This window comes from Glycine soja, chromosome 17, assembly GCF_004193775.1.
Source record: "Glycine soja cultivar W05 chromosome 17, ASM419377v2, whole genome shotgun sequence".
Lineage (NCBI taxonomy): Eukaryota > Viridiplantae > Streptophyta > Magnoliopsida > Fabales > Fabaceae > Glycine > Glycine soja.
In genome coordinates this window covers 40,645,083-40,666,672 of record NC_041018.1, presented here as the reverse complement: position 1 = coordinate 40,666,672, position 21,590 = coordinate 40,645,083, and the positions used below count along the sequence as shown (strand labels likewise).

Sequence of the window (21,590 nt, the reverse complement as noted above, 5' to 3'; positions counted from 1 at the left end):
ATTTACTGAATAAGGCTTAATGGTTCCCTGTCAACAAGAAACTGACTGGAGGGGGGGATGAAAAAATAAAAAATAAAAAATACTTCGCTGGATATGGTGAGGAATGTTTTGTTTTTTCCTTCTTATTTTTTGGAGATAGCAGAGGTTGGGAGTTGGTAATGCCAAAAAGTAGCAGTGTGATACATTAAAAAAAAATGTGAATGTAATCAATATATCCGCAACGGTATCAATAATTACAAGTACAAAAAATCACCAATTCGTCGAAGCTATAATGCCTAAGCACCTTGGCCTCGGTTTCTCTAATAGTAACAGGCCAGGCTTTATATCTAGAAAGAATGAGAAACAATCTGTTAAATGGGGAATCTCTGTACTTAATATGGAAAAGTCCCTGTCATCCTGATATGGTGAAGGGTCCTTTGTAGACCATATTTACGCACTGCTTTTTGACCTGCCCTAAACCCATCTCCATAAACAGGGGAAATGTCTGATTCAATCTGGTGCTTGAAGAACTCCCCAAGCTTCCTCTCAAACTGAGGTCTTTTACCTTTTCTAGATGTATGTGATGCAGATGAGGATGAGGCTGATACAAAGTTGCTGCCTGATGCAGAAGAAAGTTCAGATTCCAACCACATATGAGCCAAAACCTGACAGATACCTTCTTCAACATCTTGACTTAGAGTCCGATAACCTTCACAAGTTAGCATAAATTTGAGAGACAATCCCAACGAACTAACATTGGTTTAACAGTAGGTCATAAATATCAACTGCTAAAATGAATTCTAACGAAATAAATTTCCTATGATAAAATAGTACCTTTAAGCCGCAGCCATGCATGCATCATCTCATGAGCTAGGATTGATCCAGTAAGCAACCTGAGAAAAGAAAAAAACATTCATGGGTAAATGAAATCAACATATGAAAACAAAGTTGTTGTGAAAGGAACGGGGTGGGGGATGGGGGGAGGGAGGATTCTCTCTCAGAAGATCTATTCTGAAAGTCAGGACACTTGAGCAAACATGCAAAAAAGAGAATCTTGCATGCATAAGAAAATTATCATATAATTCAACATAAACAAGGCAACACTAGCGGCTGCAGATATTACTTTTTAAATCAACCCCCTCTTTTAATTCCAAAAGAACACACAGGTTTTTACATTAAGTAGGAGAGAGAATTCACAAAAGCTAAATCTACGAAAACCAAGGAGGGAGAATGTTACAATTTGCAGCTTTTAGCCTCTTTCATTTTTATTAAGTCGTGTTAGCAAAAGCCCCGTGTAAAATACACCGCTTTTGTCTAACATACACAGCTTAATTGCACTTTTAGTCTCCTTACTATATTCATTTTGAGAATTTGGTCCTCCCATTATTTTTATTGTTTAATTTTGGTCCATCTGTTAACTTGACATCCAATATAACAAAATGTTGACGTAATATTTTATTGCACTTTGCCAGTCACATCAATACATCCATACTTATGTGACACTCTACTGCACTGCTATATCAGTATTTTTGTTAAATATCGGAGGTCATGTTAACAAACTTACCAAAATTATACAATTGAAATAGTAAGGGGATCAAATTAGTGAATTTTTTTTTGGGGGGGGGGGGGTGGACCAAATTCGCAAAATGGCAATAGTAAGGGGACCAAAAGTGAAATTATGCTAACATATAATATTATCTAGATCTCTCCAACTAAATGCATATTACGTTTTCTGGTTTCATGGATCTTTTGTTAACAGTAGTTTTCATACTTGGAAAATTTTCTTGTCTTTGAAATTATTTATCTGCTCATAAGCATTGAGTTTGTCTCCAAGTTACACAAGTTGCAAAAGAAAAATCACTAAATTGTTACCTTGGAAGACCATATAAAACGAGAATTGCGGTCACATCGCAGCGTGTAGTCGGTCTGTACGGCTGCGCTCTCATGTCCATTGCTGTCCCAAGTCTAGGTCGTCTCGAGAACTGATCAAGTTTAAATGCAATGTACCAAAAATTGCTAATTATTGGTTCTAAAGAAATGCTATCATCTAACCAAAAAAAAATATGTTGGAGTGTCATCAAAACTGAACATAAAACAGGAAATCTTACAGTGCTGAGCTCCTCTGAGAGGCAGAGTCCTCTGGTTTCCGGCATGTGATAGTGGCCCTGCCCAAGATAAAGACTCAAATATGAAAATGGGAAAACACTATTTAATCTTGAACTAATAATGAATTGAAGCTCCATAGGTGAAAGCATGTTGACTTGGACGGTATTATTTATTGCAAGCATTAGACCTCCAAATATGAATATGCTTTTTTGGTTTCCTCTTTGCTCTTAAATTTTCTATATCGTACATGTGTTATTGAATTATTTGACATCGCATGTAGTTAACATATCATGAATAGAAAAACCTTCATCGGAGATAGCATTCTCTAAGCTATCAATAGCAAAAGGCATTATTTTACTTTTAATGTTAGTTGTGCAGATAATGCCAAACACCAAAAAATAGTTCCTAGTACGTTAGACAGCTGAATGTCATTACAATCAAATTATCAGTTATTATATTGATTGCAAACAGATGGAAATGCATTTTCTCTTACATTCTTCTCTCCCTCTCTTGCTTCATTCAGTGCTTGTCTTTCAACCAATAGAAGTGGAATTTGCTGGTCCAGTTTCATATTTAGGCTATCATAAAATCTTTGTATATCGGCATGAAGGGGTTGGCATTCATTAGTATCCATGATAGAAGAATCTAGACACTCTAAGCAGAGCTTCCGGCCATCCTTAAGAGCAATATATCCTGCCTCTTGTGACTGCATGTGGAGAGAAAATTTTACATTGTATTCACTTTGCACTGTACAAGTTCATACACCTTTCCCTGGGCAAGACTATAAATAATATTTGATCAGATAAATATACTCCATCCATACTGACCTCCATTCGCTCACAGCTGCAACAGCGTGGAGTACCATCATGTTCATGAGTAGGGCAATATTTCTGGATCCAGAATGGATGTGCCCTATATTCAATAAGACCAGCAGGATTTGTTGGAATCTGTGAAAAAATATATATTACCAAAAACCAACAACAGGTTAAGGTGAAAACTTACAAGCATGTCTTTTTAAAATCTAACATGAGAGTTAAAAACAATTAAAATCATGAATGACTCAGACAATGTCCACAAGTTTGGAGAAAAAAAGGTGATTCCAGTAGCACTTTATACTACTTCCATGACCATTTGTGGTAAGAACAAAAGTGTCACCAAGAACATGAACTATAAATTTCAGTAATATAAGCCCTAGACCCTTTCCCTTGTTCTTCTCTGATTCTCCTCCACCCCAACAGCAAAGGTTTGTCACATCTCTCTTATTTTTCTCAGAAGTGGAAAGTTCCATTGATAGTGGTTCATGCAACTCTAGAGGGTGATCGACTAAAGAATGGTCAATTCCAGTGAGGTTAGTTTAGTGGCAGGAATGTCAATGCCACAACGGTTGAGGATGGTGAAAAATTGTCTCAGAGAATGTTGTGCAGCTATTTTGGTTCAAAGCGTGGAATGTGTGGCTGAGGTGTTGGGAATGAGCCATTGAGGTGGTGGTGCTCACGGTGAAAGGAGAGGTGTTGTTTAGTTGAGATTGAAGGTGGCTTTGTGGTGGTGATGGGCACAGGGAGGTGGTTGCTGCAGGGTGTGTAGGCGACGTTTGGCAGATATAGCAGATGGATGGTCATGGTACAGGGTATGGTTCACAGTAGCAGAAGCTGGACATGGTTGTGGTTTTTGCGATGGTGTGGATAAGTTAACAAGATGATGGGGATGTTAGTTAAGGGGTGTTTTTAGGGTAACAAGTAACAAGTAATAAATAGCATGGGTGTGCATGTCATATAAGAAAATCTAAGAGGTACCAAGTGCAATTTTCCCGAAAACTAGTTAATACTTACGAAGTGCTTGCAGACATCACATTTTGGATGGTAGCTTTCCTTATAGCATGATTTATGGTAAGGGTAATTCCCAGATGTGGAGAACTGCAATAATAATATGTATAAAACAAAAGTGTAAGTACAGAATAAAAACCATTTATGAAAACAGGAAAACAAGCAATGTTGCCAGTAATGTTAGCACCTCGTAATCAGAGATTGGTAGGTTGCAAGCACGGCAGCGGAAGCATTCAGGATGCCAGAATGCATTCAAGCAATTTAGATATCGTCCAAAACCAATCTCAGTATAGCAGCCAGCACAAATCCTATTATGTAAATAACTAGACAACTTTAATTATGTGCATCACATGTATTATTGATAATATAAAGGTATAGCAAATTGAAAGAAGAGAATAATATCTCCAACAATCGAAAACAAATAGGAAAATATTGGATTTTAGTTTTCTCCCTTTATGAGCATTGAGCATGATGGCTAGACATATGATACAACCAGAAATAATCATATCTCTTCTTTGCAAGTGGAACTTAATTCATAGGGACTCATGGGTATCTGTTTACTAATTCATCCAACAATAATAATTTGGAGTCTAGGCATATATATTAATACTTGGCTCTATATCAGTTCAAATGCAGCAGTCTTCACTCTACTACTGTATCTTTATAATATGTTTGGTACAAGGTATTTGAAGAGGAGAAAAAGGATGAAGATCAATGTGTATAGGACTACTACCAAACCCAGTTACATCAACTCTTTCCTACCAGAACTATTTGTATTGAGTCATAGCAATATCAGTTAATAAGTAATTCAATAGGACCAACACAAATAAGTGGGAATTACCAGGAAAATCTGTTGATCACCAACTAAGAGATATAACACAGATTAAAATAGATAATTCCAGACAATCAAGCAGTGGCAGTATATGACATAAATCAAGGTGAGAATTGATAGAACCAGGAATTATGACCCTATGGTAAATGGTGAATAAACAACTTTAGATGATTCTTTTAACATATCCATTGAAGTGGTCAAACAAAAAAAATGTTGAATTATGATGCCAAATTCATACATTGTTATCATCCAACAACTCATACCTGGACCCCAAGGGGAAATACTGAATTGGTGGTTGATACATATTTTCGTTTCCATATCTGGGAGGAGACTCCAAATTTAGACTTTGTTCTATAGCTCTAGCAAGTTGTTCATCTTCTTCTAATTGTGATCTGTAGTCTATAAAACAGACAAAAAATGTAAGCAAAAAAATGTAAAACAGTAATATATTTGATACTAAGGTAAATTCAATTTAGACAAGACAAGATTACTTTTGGGAGGGGTAATAGATATTTAAAAAGGATAGATGCAAAAAAATGTGCAAATTAGTCAATCTTCAGCACCTCTAGAAAACATAAGCACAAACTCCCGTGGCAAATAAAGAGCAAAATGGTTACTACCTTGGACATAATGCAAAATAACTCTAATTTTTAATACTTCCAAACACAGTAGTAAATGGTAAAAAGAGAGATGAGCATATAAATGAAGGTCAACCTACCAATTAACTAACTAAGCCAATAATGCAAAATATCTAACTGCCATACAATATGAACAGAGAAAAGTTTGGCAACCACATTTACAATCAAATTTATGCAAGACATTAATAGAAATCAATTGGTTGTTTCATTTACCAAATGATTTGGCCACAGATTTCATATCAAAATCTCATAATTACAGAAATGAAGACGGGGGAGAGGGGGGGGGGGGGGGGGGGGGGCAATGGAAAAACACCATCAATAACTAGAAAAACAGCAACACAAGTATTACAAATTTATAACTTTGCAAATAGCATTAGTCCATAGCAAGCTGTCCCTTTGACAGTTAAATAAAGCTTCAAACAAATGCATTGGCACACATGCAATTCGCAATTTTTTCAGTATAAACAATACCCAACAATGTTTGAAGAGATAAAATTCTCTCACCATTTACATTGTTGTTTGCTTTCCGACTCTCTTCCACCAGAGACAACGCAATAGCACGATCAATATCTTCATTCTCGTTCTGGTTCTGGTTCTGGTTCCAAGCATCCTGCAATTCAAAAACAAGTTAAAAACAGTTGAGGACAAAACAGTAATAACTTCCAAAAACATTGGTTTGTTTAAGGAGAGTGAGTGCTGACATTTGTTACCCCTGAAGTGGATGGCAAGTAATAACCCGCATCCTCTTTATAGTAATGCCCTTCCGATAGCTTATTATGGTCTGAGCCTTTAAAAATTCTGCTGAGCCAACCCATTCACTCACTCAAATTCGCTATAACTTCATACTCAGAAGAAGAAAATAAATAAATAAATAAATAGAATATTCTCCTGCACTTATTGCAAAACAAGAGTAAATTAGAAATAAAATAAAACCAAAGCTACATATATATATCAATTGGATGCTGCAGAACCTTGAATGACGAGTTTGGGCTCACCTTTGAACAAAGGGCGGAAGAATCGAGGCTAAATTGAAGGAAATAGGTGTGGTTTTTGGTGCGAAGTGCGTGATCTAATAGTAATTCACAAGGTACAAAACTACTACAACAATTTTGTTTTGTATTTTTTTTTTTCGTGTGTGTGTGTGTGTGCGCGTGTTAAGGTAAAGACCAAAGAGGAGAGTACGGAAAAGAGGAATAATTCAAAAACGAATGGGAAAGCGAGGACTCAAGATCATTGACAAATTGCAGAGGTTTTAGAGAGAGGGAAGGGAATGAAAGAAGAAGCGCACGCGCGATTTGAAAGTCAAATTGGAAGAAACATGGAAGCAGCGTTTGTTTGGGATTGAAGAGAAATTACGAGGAGGAAGGAAGGATCAAGGAAAATGGAAAGAATTACGAGGTGGGTTGGTGGGTTCCTCCTCCTTCTTCTTCTTCTTCTTCTTCTTCTTCTTCTTCTTCTTCTTCTTCTTCTTCTTCTTCTTCTTCTTCTTCTTCTTCTTCTTCTTCTTCTTCTTCTTCCCTTCTCCTCAAGGAGACCCCAAAGGTGAAAAAAAGCACAAAGCCAAACAAACACAAAAGTTTCTTTATTATTACGAAACAAAGAAAGAAAGCGAGGAGAAGAGGGAAAAGAGTTTTATTTTCTTGCCTTTAATTAGTTAATTAATTAATTAATTTTATATTAAACACATATGGTTGACATACTTTTGCTGTAAGACGGGATATATGCCAATGCGGGGATTACTTGTCATGTGATGGAACCATGGGGGCGGGGACAAGCATCTAGAAACTATAAAACCAACAAAGTTTACTACTATTTCAAATCAATCGATTTAATTAATTATTTGCTACATAAATGTTAGGTTGGTTTGAGTAAAATTCAGCTTAGATTTTTTAATAAGATCTCTGATTTAAGTTATTATGTGAAATCCAATGTTACTAAATTAAAGATGGCTAATTTGATTCACTATTAAATATTTTGTTTAACAAGAAAATCAAATCATTTCTATTTCAATTACATGATGAACACAAGGAAGTATTTCAGCAAAGGTGAAAGCATGAAGAAAATAAATTGATATTCTAGCTAAATTATGGGCCGCATTATTAACCCGTCTTTTAACACACTTTGACAAAAAATAATGAATTGTTCTTAATGACAATACTTATTTAATCAATAATCAGCCCATACTTAAATTCATTTTCCACCTCATTATTAATCCAATCAATATTCATTAACAAATATACTAATCATAGACAAAACTCAAAATTGATGAATATTTCATACTTATAACACACAAAAATAATCTTTACATGCATCAATTTTACAATCTAATCATCTATCTAAAAGTTTCACATTTTAGTCCTTATGCCTAAAAAATTATGAATTTTAGTCATTTTATAAGTTTTTTTTTTGTCTTTACGTTCCATTTTGTCAGGTTTATCATATTAGATTAATCTGACCAACATCATTAAATTTTGACAACAACTTTTAAAAAATGGAACAAAATTAAGTATTTGTTGATCCTAACATGGGTCTAAAACAAAAGAAAACATCAAATGTCCCAACTCAATATATGCAATGCATTTAATTAATATAGGTGTTTTCCATACACAATTCATTCATATTTTCTTACTCAACCCATTAAAATTATAGGACATTTTTTAGCCCTAACCCACTCATTAAATTATTTTAAGGGGATAGGGTTGGAGCATTTATGGATTAGCCCACACCATATTTTGAACACTCTCTTTGCATCTAATATCTTGTCTTTTTCACTATCTTGAACGTTGTAAAATAAGTCATTTCTTTATCTAATACATGCTTCTTCTAGGATCTCAATTTCAACATCAAAATTCAAATAAATGGAACCAAAAAGATAAAAAAAAAAAGAAGAAGATATAAATGGAAAGGATAGAAATGAAAGATGATGGCATAAACGAAGATCGTTTCATAAGTTAAAGATGATTCGCTTAAAAAAAATTATAAGAATCAAAAGATTCAAATTCATAATGATGAGAAAATTCTAAAGCTCAATTTTAATTATGTCAAAACTGATTACAAACAACAAGACACAAGCTATTTCTAGTTCCTTGAGCCTAATTAAGTCCAAAATTGAGTTTATCACATTTGGGCCTTCAATAAACACCCTTAAGCCCAATTAGAAACCTTGTTACATTTGAATTCGAAAAAAAAATTACAAAACAGAGTTACTAATGCTGTCAAGGTCACTTAAACAAAAATAAAACTTGATTAAGCGAAACAATGATACAAATTAAAGAGCATATATCAATCTGACCTAAGCTATATAGAGAGAGAGTGAGAATTTAATGTCATGCATTGACACTATAAAAATATAAATGTATTATGCATCGAAAACACTTATATTAATTACTTATAAATTAGATAATTGTTTTTTATATATATTATATATAGAACCCCAAGTAGTAAAAAAATACATTTAATATTTTGAAATATAAAATGTATTCAATACTTATTTTAGGAAAAAAGTAGGAGAATTAACATGATAATATGTATTGTTACAAAAGTTTTTTAATTTAATAGACTTTAAAAAAAGTATTCATCAAAACCTATTTATAAAAATAAAAAAAACCTTAGTTGTAATGTATAAATAAGAACAAATAAGGTATGACACACGTTATCAATAACTTGAGTCGTTTAAGTATATGCTGAAAGTTCAATTTTTAATTATGTGAATAGAATAATATTTGTAGGAAAAAAATTATCTTTTAATTGATAGTCTACATTTTTAAAAGATCGGTTCGATAACTTTTAATTATGTAATATATTATTATTGGGTGGAGAGGAGAGTATAGATAAGACTTATTTTTATCCCCACAGTTAAGGATGATTTTGTTGGACCCTTGGTATTCACTACCCACATTGAGACACCAATCATCCAATATAAGTTAGGTGAACTTAAAGAAAATAAATTTTCTTAATATTTTTTTATTTATTTATAACACTCAAATTGAATTGGACAAAAGAAACTAAATTTCTCACTTTTTTTTTTAACGAAAATTAGTAATGGTACATTTATTTGAAGAACACACTAGAGATCCTTTAAGACTAAAACATTAAGGGCATAAAAAGGTTAATTATCATATGTTTAAAATTTCCAAAAGAAAAAAAATCAAATAAAAAAAATTGTCGGCTATTATAGGTCAGCTTTCAACATTGGTGGCTTTAGTTGGAACTAATCCAAGGTAAATCGCTCAACCAATCAGAACAATTGCGAAGCAGTCAATGCACAATAAACCCACCAGAAGACTTATGTGTCCATATACGGCCAATTTCAAAACAAAATCCAGAAACTTACAAATTCTCACTTTTCTTTGAGTTTTTTCTTCTTCTTTATTATTATTATTATATATATATATGTATTTTGTTGTCGACTAATTATATATTAGTTAATTAATCTAATTTACAAATGAATGTTAAAATAATAGACACCCGTATTACAAAAAAAAAAAAATAACATTATTAATCACGAAACACTTTATACTCGTCACTAAAATTTTTTGTAAGATTAATAATATCAGTGACAGAAAAACAATATTTGTCACTAATACATTAATTTCTTGTAGATTAAAAAAAGAATAATTAGCTATATTTGTTCACTGGTTTATGATCAGAACCGTAGATTTCATCCATCGACTCATACGAATGTAGGGTTGCTTCCATGTTATTTTCGTCTTCAGTTCTGAACAATATACGGTCTGTCGGTGCTGGCACTCGTACATGCAACAAAACAAAATACAGGTACCGCAAGGGATTACACACAACATTGTTTTGAATTACACATGTATGTAGAACGTACGTATAAATACATACAATGTATTAAAAAAAAGAAACTTATACATCATGCATGTATACGCAATCAACTTATAAAAAAAAGAAAATCATATTTGTTAATGTCACACGAAAGTATATACTTAATTAGAACAATCAGTGCTTTATGAATATGTTTCCCCTTTTTGTCAATTTTTACTTTACTTCATTTTATCTGTAACTAACGTTACTTCGTGTAATGCTATATGTTTTTTCTTCTTCTGAATCATAATGCTACATATTAATATTGTATAATTACGTAGCATATAAGCTATAGTATATATGATTAAAATATATATTGTCCGGATAATAAATCACACAAAATCTAACCATGCATGGCGTATTGATGTGGAATTGAAAAGTGTTACTCACCTTGTGACTTGTATCATAGTTGCTACTTCCTTTGTTGTACTTATAAGTTGGCTTGAAAGTCAATGTTCCCTCACAAAAACCGTTGAAAATTTGTCCTCGACCTGCTTCTTGTAAGAGTTGGTCTTTGCTATGCAACCGCTGAAATAGCCAAATAAGGAATTAATTACGTGTGAGAATATTCAAATTAAGTTGAAAACTATATATGAAGGGTTGAATTGAATGGAGAGAGGATGATATTGGTGAACTAACCGGGTGAAGGTCTTGCTCTATCAAACTTCTAGCAGGATATGTATCAATCCCTTGAAGCCTGTAGTTAAGATCTCCTAACCAAATAGTAATATGGGATGGTCTAAAATATGGGTTCCAGAACTTAGAAAAGAAGAAGTGTGATATATGCTTGCATTGTGAATTTCTCTCTTCCACTTTGCGAGCATGAGCTGCAAATTAAAAGAAAACTAGTTAATTACATAATTACTATAAGGAAGACTTAATTATAGCTATCTCATTAATTTATAGTAACAAAAAAAAGTCTATTGATTAAAGTTTCGTTGGATAGAATGAAAATAAAAAAAATAAAATAAAATAAAGGATAAAAATGTGAATCTTATATTTTATTATTTATTTTTCTCGTTTTTTATCTCAGAAAACGTATGAAGCCTAAGTAAAAATTTGAAATGCTAAAAATATAGAGTCAAATAATGAAGTACAATGATTTTCAACTGAACTTACTATATTATACACTGAAAATTAGTTAACGTAATTGATGGCACCTGCTACTACGCTATTTAACACTTGTTAATGAAGTATAAAAGAAAAAAGTAAAATGGTTTATTTAATGAAAGAGAAAACATTTAGCCGTTGTTTAAGTAATTAAAAAGAATATATTATTAAAATGTTGTTCACCAGTCCTCTAATAGTTAAGAAAGAAAATTATTTTAACGTGTAACTCATTAAAAAATACATTTAAAAAAAATGCTTTTTTTATATCTAAAAAAAATATTCTTAATTCTTTAACGAGTAATCTTAACACTTGTCTACTATTAAAATTCCTTGAGCCCATTCGGCCAGAGAAGTCATAACAAGATCCTTAATTAATTTATTATATTACCTATGTACGTAACAAAGAGGATCTTAACGTACATAAGTACCAGAGAGGTGGCACGAGATGAACACCATTCGAATGCCCTTGTAGTTAATGCGGATTGCTACAGCTCCTTTCTTTCTTCCAATTATTTCCTCCGCAGCCCCCAACAGATTGTTTGTCTATCTTCAATTTTGACAATTGAAATGAAAATCATCACATTATTTAGTGGGGGGATTGCAATTGCAACTAATACTATTAACCACACAAGAAAAACTTTGATGTAAATTGATCTCACCATTAATGAACGGTCCTGCATCCTTTGGCCCAAACAGATTCACCTGCAAAGATTGCATGATAACTTTACCTATCAGGCTTCATTTCAGAAAGAATGAAGGAAAAATAGAGAAAATTTCCAATAAGTTCACAGACACAACAGGAAAAAAATGTTTTATAATTAAATAGTTTAAACAATACTGAAGTTTGAATATAATTTAACTCCAAAAGTTAACCCATCCTTTTCATGACAAGAACTTGGCGTTTCAAACACGAGGTTTACAATACTTAAAATCTATAGATGATTCAATAATGGTCCAATAATAAATTGCTTGATATTCCTAATAAAGATCACCAATAAAAGCTCTAATCTATATATATAACATCTTAGACATTCATATTTATATTTAACTCAACTTAGAATTAAAAAAAAAAAAGCTTATCCCCACTTATGTATAGTGTCTTTTGATCTAGTAATAAGCACATGATCCAATTATATGTCCACAGTATAATTTAATTGTTGAAAATTAATGTCATATTTAAACTCAACTTTCTTTTTTTTGGTGGAAACTCGTTGCTGTCAACTTAATAACAAATGAATAAAAAAGACCATGTTCAATTTTGGTATATATGTTTTGTTGGAGATTTCATGAATAGTGATATGGCCAAAATATACATAAGCCATGACCTAATTTTTTTTCTCGGGACTTACCCAAGCATGACTATTTGTTCTGTATATTCAATTCTATTGATCTTGGAAGCCAAAAGAAAGGTGTGTTGACCCATAATCAATAATTTATGTTATAGTATTTTTCATTAAATAACTTTTTTTAAAAAACTTTTTGATAATTTTAAGGCACTCGGTTAATAACACGTATTTATTTTTCAAGATATTGTCATGAGATAAAGATATTGAGTAATGCTTGATTGAAGTCTGTAGCTAATTAAGGTTGAGGCATGAGCTGCTTATATTTTATGATTCTACTACTGTCAGGCCTGGCCTATACATTATCAATAATATTATCGTCACTACATAAAATAAGAGTGGCTGTACTTAATTACAATATAGTATATGATCTCTTGACAACAGATATAGGTACCGAAACTGGATAAAGTTTGAAACTTATGCATTTTACTGTATTTTCAATCTTAGGATTAAAGCAAAACAAACCGAAACAGAAAGAATGAAAACAAAAGGTGTGGCCGATTTCTTACGTATGACTTTCATCAAGAGCTGCTGAAAGCAGAGTTGCAACTTTGTTTCGTGGACATGGAGGAGCCTCTTGCAAGCCAACAGCTAGAAGATCGAACTACCAACCATTTCAGCTAAATCTTCACACGTATTCTAATATAATTCACAGCAAAGAACTTACATAGATATATATGAACATGGCAAAATTAAAGTGAGAGTTTCTTAGTTCTCACAAAGAGGAATTAATTAAATGAAACCATTATGTGTTTTTAAGTCATTGGGTGTACCTGGCCATTCATATTCCAAGTAACTAGGAATGCAAAGATCTGAATTAGTGGAGAAGTTACAAGCTTTTTCTACGCCCACAGTTCTTATCCCTATGTGAGCTTGGTTATGAATGAAACCCATTGGCCTTGTCTTCGACCTTGACTTTCTTCTGCAAATTGTAGAAGAAAAAAATGGACATGGTGAGAATATTGATAAAAGAAAGTGAAAAGGTAATATTAATCAAACTAATTTCATTCATAAATATGATGGAACATACCTTTTGCTAAGTTGGTTTCCCATATTGAGTTACTGATTGGCAAAAATGGAAAACAGGAATTTTCAGACACAAAAGCGATTTTGAATGAAGAGTCACTGTCGCGGTGATTTTTGGATATCAAGCTATTGATTAGCGCTGACTCGCAATTTTAAGATCACCACCGATCTTTTATTTTTCCGAAGAAAAGGGAGAAAGCTCGAAAAACCCTAGTTTTTAAGAGATCAAAGGTCCGGGGGTTGGTTACGCAAAGGGAAGGTACTAGCACCCTAAACGTCTATAGTACTCTATAGGAACCTCTTGCTTATTTTATCTTTATGCTAAATTAATTATTTGCTTGGAAATAAATGCTCAAGTGTGAAAAGATTAAAGAGATAGGTTTGAAAGAAAGGAGAAGAAATGTTTTTGTTATTTTTATTGATTTGGAAAGACAAAGTCTTTTGCCTACATACCCGAATGGGATCAAAATCATGTAGTTCGGGGTAGAAAGTCGAGTGATTGGTTTTGATTGATTTTAAAGTTCGAAAAAGGAAGAGTTTAAGAAAGATAAGAGGCCGAAAAGGCATAGAAGAAATAAAAGAAGTGAGTTCGATTGATTTTAAATTGAAAAAAAAGTTTGATTGATTAAAGATTGATTAAAGATTTGATTAAGAAAGAAAGGATAAAGATTGACCCCTTTTTTTTTTTGAAATTTTGATTATGGAAAGTTTTTGGTTTTTGACTTTCTTTTTTTTTTTCTTTTTTTTTTCTTTTTTTTTTTTTAGTTATGCGGAGATAAGTCTAGACGCGCCGGATCCCTTAAAATGACGTTGGATCAAGTGAGGGTCCTTTTCCTCGGATACGACTCAAATTACATTATCGTCCTCGGCAGGAAACATAAAAAATAAATGTGAGTGTCGGTGCAGATTCTCATTTTTATTTTTATTTACATTGGACCTAGATACATTCTAATTGGCAATAAAAAAAATTGCAAATGCATTAAAATAAATATGCTAGAAGAAATAATAAAAAATGCATGAAATACAAAACAATAAATACATATGGTGCATAAAATAAGAAAATAAAATGCAAGACATAAAAATAAATATAATGCTGGAAATAAAAAAAGAAAATAAAAATGCAAGACATAAAATAAACATGATGCTAAAAATAAATAATAAAAAAAAATGCAAGACATAAAGTAAATATGATGCATAAAATAAAAATAAACAAAATAAAATAAAAAAATGCAAGACAAAAAAATAAATATGATACTGGAAAATAAAATGCAAGACGTAAAATAGATATGGTGCTGGAAAATGAATAAAGAAAATAAAAAATGCAAGGACATAAAGTAAATATGATGCATAAAAAAAAGTGCAATAAAAAAAAAGAATAGAGAAGAAGAGGGGGGTGCAGAAGTAACAGGGAAGTGCAGAAAGTAAAATACTAGAAGAAACAGAAAAAAAAAAGAAATGGGCTCAAAATAAAAATGTGGGCTTAACGGATCAAATCTGAATCGTCAGATTGATCGAAGCGTCCAGATTTGATCATGGGGAGATACAGTCTTAGCCATTAGATCTTAATCAAACGTCACAAGAGAAGAAGAACAAAGTAAAAACCAAGAGGTGAGACGCATCTGATCAAAACAGGGGATAACATTGGCCGTTAGATCTAGGATCTAACGGTTCAACCCTGATGGTCCATGGGGACACAGAGATCCGCGTGCACCATAGTCTTGGTCATGGCAGCAGTATAAATTAGAAAATAAACACAAAAATAACATAAATCTAACCTCTTTCTCTCTCTGAAAAAAAACACTCAAGAGCTCTCTTCTCTCTCTAAAACACACCGCCGGAAGTTGTTTACCGGCGCAGTGGCTGGCTGGCCATGGGTGGCGGCGCCGCCGCGTCGGAAAAAGAATCTCCTCCTCTTTTTTTTTTTTTTAAAAAAAAACTACATGTTTTGAATTCCTTTTTTCCCTAGTTCTCAAATCCACAGTTATTTTTTTTGAAAAAAACCAATACCGATAAAGCCTAGATCTAGCCTTGAATCTTAGAAAAAAAAGTGAACTACCTTTGTCCTTATGTTATCGTTTAAGCTTCAGAGTAAAATCGGTTACGGCTTGGGTTGTGTGGGTGTGGGTGTTTGACGCAGTGCTTGTGGTTGGTGGTGTTGGGTGTTTGACGCAGTGCTTGTGGTTGGTGGTGTTGGGTGTTTGACGCAGTGCTTGTGGTTGGTGGTGTTGGGTGGCGGATCTGATGTAGGCTTGGCCGATGGTGGTGGTCGGTGGGTGTGTGATTGAGTATGCTTTAGGCCGCATGAGTGAGTGGGTTACCGTGTTTGCGGGGGTTTCTGTTCTAATGTTTTGATTTCTAGAGAAGGAAGTGAACAGTATGAGCAAGATGATTTTGGTTTTTTTTTTTGTGTTGGTGGTTCACGGAGGAGGAGGGTGGCGCTGAGTGGTGGCTAGTGGTGGCTTGGCTGTTCCGGCACTCTGACTGTCCGTATTCACTCCTCTGACACGCACAGTAATTAATGCAGTATTTAAAGGGCAGAATTAGGGTGAAAAAACGAGGCGCCCCTCTGGGCCTGGACCAAAAAAAAACCGAAAAGAAAAAAGAAAAAAGGAAAGGAAAAAAACAAAATATAAAACAGCAAAATAAAAATAAAAATAAAATAAAATAAAAGTAATAAAAAGAAGATACTAATAATGATATTAATGAAAACGAAAATAATAAAAACACTTAATAAAAGGAAAAAAAGAAGAAAATGATAAATAATAGTAATAATAATAATAAAATAAAATAAAATAAAAAAAATAAATAAATAAAAACGGTCGTCTTCGAAACAAAGATGAGGTATTTTAAAATACCTCCCTGCTGAAATTTCGTCTGAAACGACGAAAACTTCTGGCTTAAAAGACGAGAAAAAAAAGAAAAAAAGAATTAGAAACGGGTCAAAAATGGGGTATGACAGTCACTTTTTAAGAGATAGAGGGAGATGAAAGGATTTTAAAATTATTGACTTGGTTATTATTTGGACCACACGTAAAAGGTATGTTCCGTCATATTTTTCTCACGAGTTAGGTCGGGTCTCTTTGAGAAATGACAATTGACAAAGGATAGAGGGAAGTTAAAACAAAGTTGAAAAAAACCATTGGACTAGCCAAACACTATCCACGAAAGCCATGCAATTCACGTCAAGTAACTCTGCTTAACTAACACGTGTATTTTCTCTACTCTATTCTTTTAATTTTAAGATAAACTCATATCCTATGCATGAACCAGCAAAAGTCAATATAAAAAGCAATCAGCAGATTAATTCATGATAATCTACTGCATTTACCAACTATCGATTTTTTTTTTATAGGAAATTGGTACCCTTAAGAATACTTTAAAAGAGAAAATAATAATTAAATGTAACGAGACAAAGAAATATTAAATGAGTGTAGAAAACGAGGTATAAAATATCAAAGTTCGATGGGATTTTGTATAGTATTTAGTATTTAGGCTTGAAATGAAAAATTTCAAAGGCTATATTCAAAACTAATACAACTACTTCTGTAAAAAAACAAAAAAAAACTACTACTACTACTACTAAAACCCAGCATGTCATTGATTTTAAGTATTTATGAATGAAAGAAATATTCAATTGAGAGAAACTTTGACAAAAATCATCGGCAAACAGCAAATCTTTTTTTTTTTTTTTTACTTATTACTAATGTTTTCCGTTTTTTTTTTTACAGAACTACTAATGTTTTCCAAGTTCCCCATAAGAATGTGATTGAAATTAGAAAACATGATACATGTATCGACAATCGACAGTGAAATAAAATATTTTTATATTAAACCAAATTTATCATTTATTTTATAAAATATAATAAAATAATATTAATTATTTTTTTATGGAAAATTTTCATTCTTTTAATCACCGTAATTTTAATTGATGCAATTAAATAACTATATGTATAATATATATTTCGTAATTTACAAATATTAAAATACTGATTAGAGAGAGAAAGAAGATGACAATAATTAAAATAAATATGTGTATAATATTTATTTCCTAAATACACTGATTATTTTCATATATATTCTTTCTATAAAACAACATAAATTGAGAAATTTCAACTTAAAGAAAAGACATCCTTCAAATCAGGTGAGAGTTTTTTCATTAGTTGGTCGAAATTTAGAGAAAGAAAAATAAAATTAGGTGTAATTTATTTTGAAAGATATAAAATTTAGTCTATCATTTTGGCACTATTAATCAACTAGTCCAAAAAAGCACTCTATATCTATCTATATATATAATTAGGTGTAATTTATTTTGAAAGATATAAAAGTTTAAATAAAATGTTATAATAATTATAATAATTGAGGATAAAAATATCTATAAAAAAATGCAAAAAATAGTGTTATTAATTTTTATAATAGCTATAAATAATCATATTACTTCAATTTATTTAAACTTAAAAAATGTAATTAAAAAAATATTTTTTTAGCGCTATGTTAAAAAATAAATATGATTAATTTCTTAAGAAAAATAAAAAATACTTATTTTAAATAAAAAAATTTAGACAAACATAAAAAAAAATAATAAAACCATTTTCTTTATTTAAAAAATAAAGTTAAACAAATTAGTCCTTTTTATGCCGAATAAAAAGTGCTTTTAAGCCGATGCTGAACAAAAGGTTAAGAACTACAATTTACACATAAAAAACAAACAGATAAAAGCGATCAAATGACTCAATAGTCCCACTGGGCCTATGTATCAACAACAAAAAAGAAAAAGTTAAAATGGGCCTGGACTTTTGAAAACTCTTCATCTCCACCAACTCCAATTAGGTCTCAAAAAGTTTGAATCCTGTTGCAGCATATCCTTAATAATCTCAAATTCAATTCACTCACTCACTCACTCGAAGATACCATCGGATCTAACCCTTGTCTCTATAGTCTATACGATCCCAGTTTTTTGCGTGACGACGTTGTTGGGAATCTTGTTCACTTAGGTTTCACTGTGAGTACTTCTCAATCAGTCCAATTCTGCCACATTTCTCAATCCTCTTTTTCACCATTTGGTTATTAATTGGTACTCTGATTATTAAATTCAAGTTTTCTTTTTGTTGTTGTTTTGTTGTAGCAATCACTTTCTGGAGATTATTTGCGTTTGCCTGGAATTACTTGATAGCTTGACATGGTAACTTCTTCTGAGTGTCTTCTGAATTTCTAATCCTCATTGCGCGTAAATATGTAATTGAATCTTTCTCAGCCATTTGGCTGACTTAGATGTGTTTTGAGTGTGATTACTTTGCTTCTTTAGGCATTCTTCAAGAAAATATGCTTCCTGCTTGTAATTGGGTCGTTTTGTTATTTGAATTTGAAAAGTGTTAATAATTGTCATGCGGTTTTTGTTTAATGTAGTTACATTAGAATATAACTAGACCCAAATTAGATTATGGATCGTCTGATTGAGGACGGGTGGACCCTGGGCCGGATACAGTAGTTTATAGAATGCACATTCGATAAATAGGCGTGACCGCCTTTGGTCATGCCATGTCACACGTAGGAGAGCCTACTAGGGTTTCTCGAGTTCTTGAGTATGTTCTCGAAGGTGAACAAAATTGAGAACAAGTGAACAATTATCATGCTCTATTTTGTTTAATTTAGTTACATTAGCATATAACTGGTGCCAAATTTTAGCTTTTGTTTTAAGGTTGTCGGTGGACCTGAATATATACATATATGGTAAGTGGGAACCTAGTTTTTAGTCTGATTCATGTGTTCTGTGTTTGAATTTGAATATAGCGGAGAGAGCAACCCCGGTCTCCTTGCCTAACTGATGTGGAGCCAGACAGAATCAGTTGCTTACCGGGGCACGTGATAGACCAAGTTCTGTCACATTTGTCAATTAGGGAAGCAGTGAGAACAAGTGTTTTATCTAGCAAATGGAGGTACAAATGGGCCACACTACCGATTCTTGTGTTCGATACCCATTGCGTCTCGGTGGCTTCTCAGGACCATATGATTATCAAGAACAAGCTTTTGAGGATTATAGATCACGTACTGCTACTCCATTCTGGGCCAATCAACAAGTTCAAGCTCTCCCATCGTGATCTCATTGGTGTGACTGATATCGATCGTTGGACTCTTCATCTATGCAGAAAGTCTATCAAAGAGTTTGTGCTGGAAATCTGGAAAGGGCAACGTTATAAGATCCACTCTTGTTTATTTTCTTGTCAAAGTTTGACTCATTTAGAATTATTTAATTGTTGGCTTAAACCTCCGTCAACATTTCAAGGCTTCAAGAACTTGAAGAGTCTTGATCTGCAACATGTTACCTTGGCTCAGGATGTTTTTGAAAACTTGATATCCAGCTGCCCTTTGCTTGAACGGTTGACATTGATGAACTTTGATGGCTTCACTAATCTGAATATTGATGCACCGAATCTCCTGTTTTTTGACATTGGAGGTAAATTTGAGGATATTAGCTTTGAGAACACTTTCCAATTAGCTGTGGTATCCATTGGTTTGTATTTGAACTTTGAAATCAATCAAAGTAGATTGCATGGAGGCTCTAGCAATTTGCTCAAATTTTTTGTTCATCTGCCACACGTGCAAAGGCTAGAGGTTCAAAGCTATTTTTTAAAGGTATGATGCCCATAGCTTCACTTTGCCTAAGTAATTCTTCTAGTTTCTGTGAATAATATGTCAATTTCTTGATCATTCGAATGTTGAATTAAACTAGGAATGCCCTAATACTGGTGTTTTGTCCCACAAACAAACCACACTTATGTGCATGCTTTTATTCGTATTCATGTTTTAAATAGATTATATGCTGATTAGAGCCATTTTCTGTTTCTTGGTTCTGCTCCAGTATTTGGCAGTGGGGGTTGTGCCAATAAAGCTTCCAAGACCATGCATTGATCTAAGTTATCTTTCCATACGAATTAACTTCAATGATTTGAAGGAAATTTCAGCTTCTCTTTGCCTCTTAAGAAGCTCACCTAATCTACAAGAACTAGAAATATTGGTGAGTACTCATTATAAGTTTAGTATGACTTGTTTTTGCTTACTGTTTTGCTGTTGCATATACTGTTTTTTTCTCTCTAGAATTTCCAAATTAGATTAGTATTGTGCATTTGTGTAGTTTCTTTAAGCTCTTGATCTAGTCTTAAGATTGTTGCAATTGTGAATTGTGATTGCATGTAGGCTCGACCCGAGGAGCAGACGGTTCTGTTAACACACACCTATTGTTGGGAAGATGTCTACTTTTCTTGTCCGGTCATGCAACTGCGATATGTGAAGATAGATGGCATATCTGGTATCAAACCCGAGTTAGATTTTATCAACTTTCTACTTCTACACTCTCCTGTGCTAGAAAGGATGACTGTGAAGCCTGTTGCAAACGTTGGATTAGAACTGATGAAAGAACTGTTGCGGTTTAGGAGAGCCTCAGGACAAGCTGAAATTATTTACCTGGAACCTTCTTAAAGCGTGTTTGGAAACACTTTTTACTCCCGAAAAAATCAGGTTCATGACTTGAAAAATGTAAAAGCTAAAACTAATAGCGTTCACTTTAATGTGAAAAATCACATCTGTAATTTCCAAACATGCACTTTAATGCCTTTTTTTTTAATGAATTTTTAAATGTATATATATACATACATATATATATATATATGTATGTTTAACCCTTTTGTCCTTTTCACTGTGGTGAATGCATGCCATCCTGACTTCTGTTATTTTATACTCATCTTAACTAAGTAAATATTAACCCTGGCAGTCTATATGGTTGAAAGAAAACTTGCAGCTATGAAGTCTAATTAAGCTCTCATTACAGTTGAAAAGATATTATTTTTTGCAAATAAGCCCGAATATGTAAAATTGGTAAAGGTGTGCAAGCAGAGTTATATACATTTGTGAA

At 32.7% G+C, this 21,590-nt stretch overlaps 2 protein-coding genes and 1 pseudogene across 4 annotated transcripts; 1 reads left to right on the top strand and 2 right to left on the bottom strand.

Moving 5' to 3' along the window:
* Positions 1 to 152: 152 nt before the first annotated feature.
* Positions 153 to 6,969, bottom strand: LOC114393661 (protein DA1-like). 3 transcript variants are annotated; one of them, XM_028355039.1, is made up of 12 exons: positions 6,350 to 6,969; positions 6,080 to 6,216; positions 5,883 to 5,988; positions 5,004 to 5,139; positions 4,096 to 4,216; positions 3,915 to 3,998; positions 2,913 to 3,032; positions 2,579 to 2,791; positions 2,088 to 2,144; positions 1,852 to 1,961; positions 814 to 872; positions 153 to 688 (listed from the first exon to the last, which is right to left on the bottom strand). In XM_028355039.1, the coding sequence occupies exons 2-12, from the start codon at positions 6,191 to 6,193 to the stop codon at positions 372 to 374; spliced, it is 1,437 nt and encodes a 478-aa protein (XP_028210840.1). In that variant the 5' UTR covers positions 6,194 to 6,216; positions 6,350 to 6,969; the 3' UTR covers positions 153 to 371. The 3 variants fall into 3 exon arrangements, with proteins under 3 accessions (XP_028210840.1, XP_028210839.1, XP_028210838.1); XM_028355038.1 differs by having other exon boundaries at positions 6,080 to 6,266; positions 6,374 to 6,969; XM_028355037.1 differs by having other exon boundaries at positions 6,374 to 6,969.
* Positions 6,970 to 9,856: 2,887 nt separating this feature from the next.
* LOC114391761 lies at positions 9,857 to 13,598 on the bottom strand (annotated as a pseudogene).
* A 4,908-nt stretch (positions 13,599 to 18,506) lies between these two features.
* LOC114392354 (F-box/FBD/LRR-repeat protein At1g13570-like) lies at positions 18,507 to 21,361 on the top strand. The gene is made up of 5 exons (XM_028353463.1): positions 18,507 to 18,683; positions 18,807 to 18,863; positions 19,472 to 20,314; positions 20,541 to 20,696; positions 20,876 to 21,361. Exons 2-5 carry the CDS (start codon positions 18,861 to 18,863, stop codon positions 21,155 to 21,157), a joined length of 1,284 nt encoding a protein of 427 aa, XP_028209264.1. The 5' UTR covers positions 18,507 to 18,683; positions 18,807 to 18,860; the 3' UTR covers positions 21,158 to 21,361.
* Positions 21,362 to 21,590: the final 229 nt, after the last annotated feature.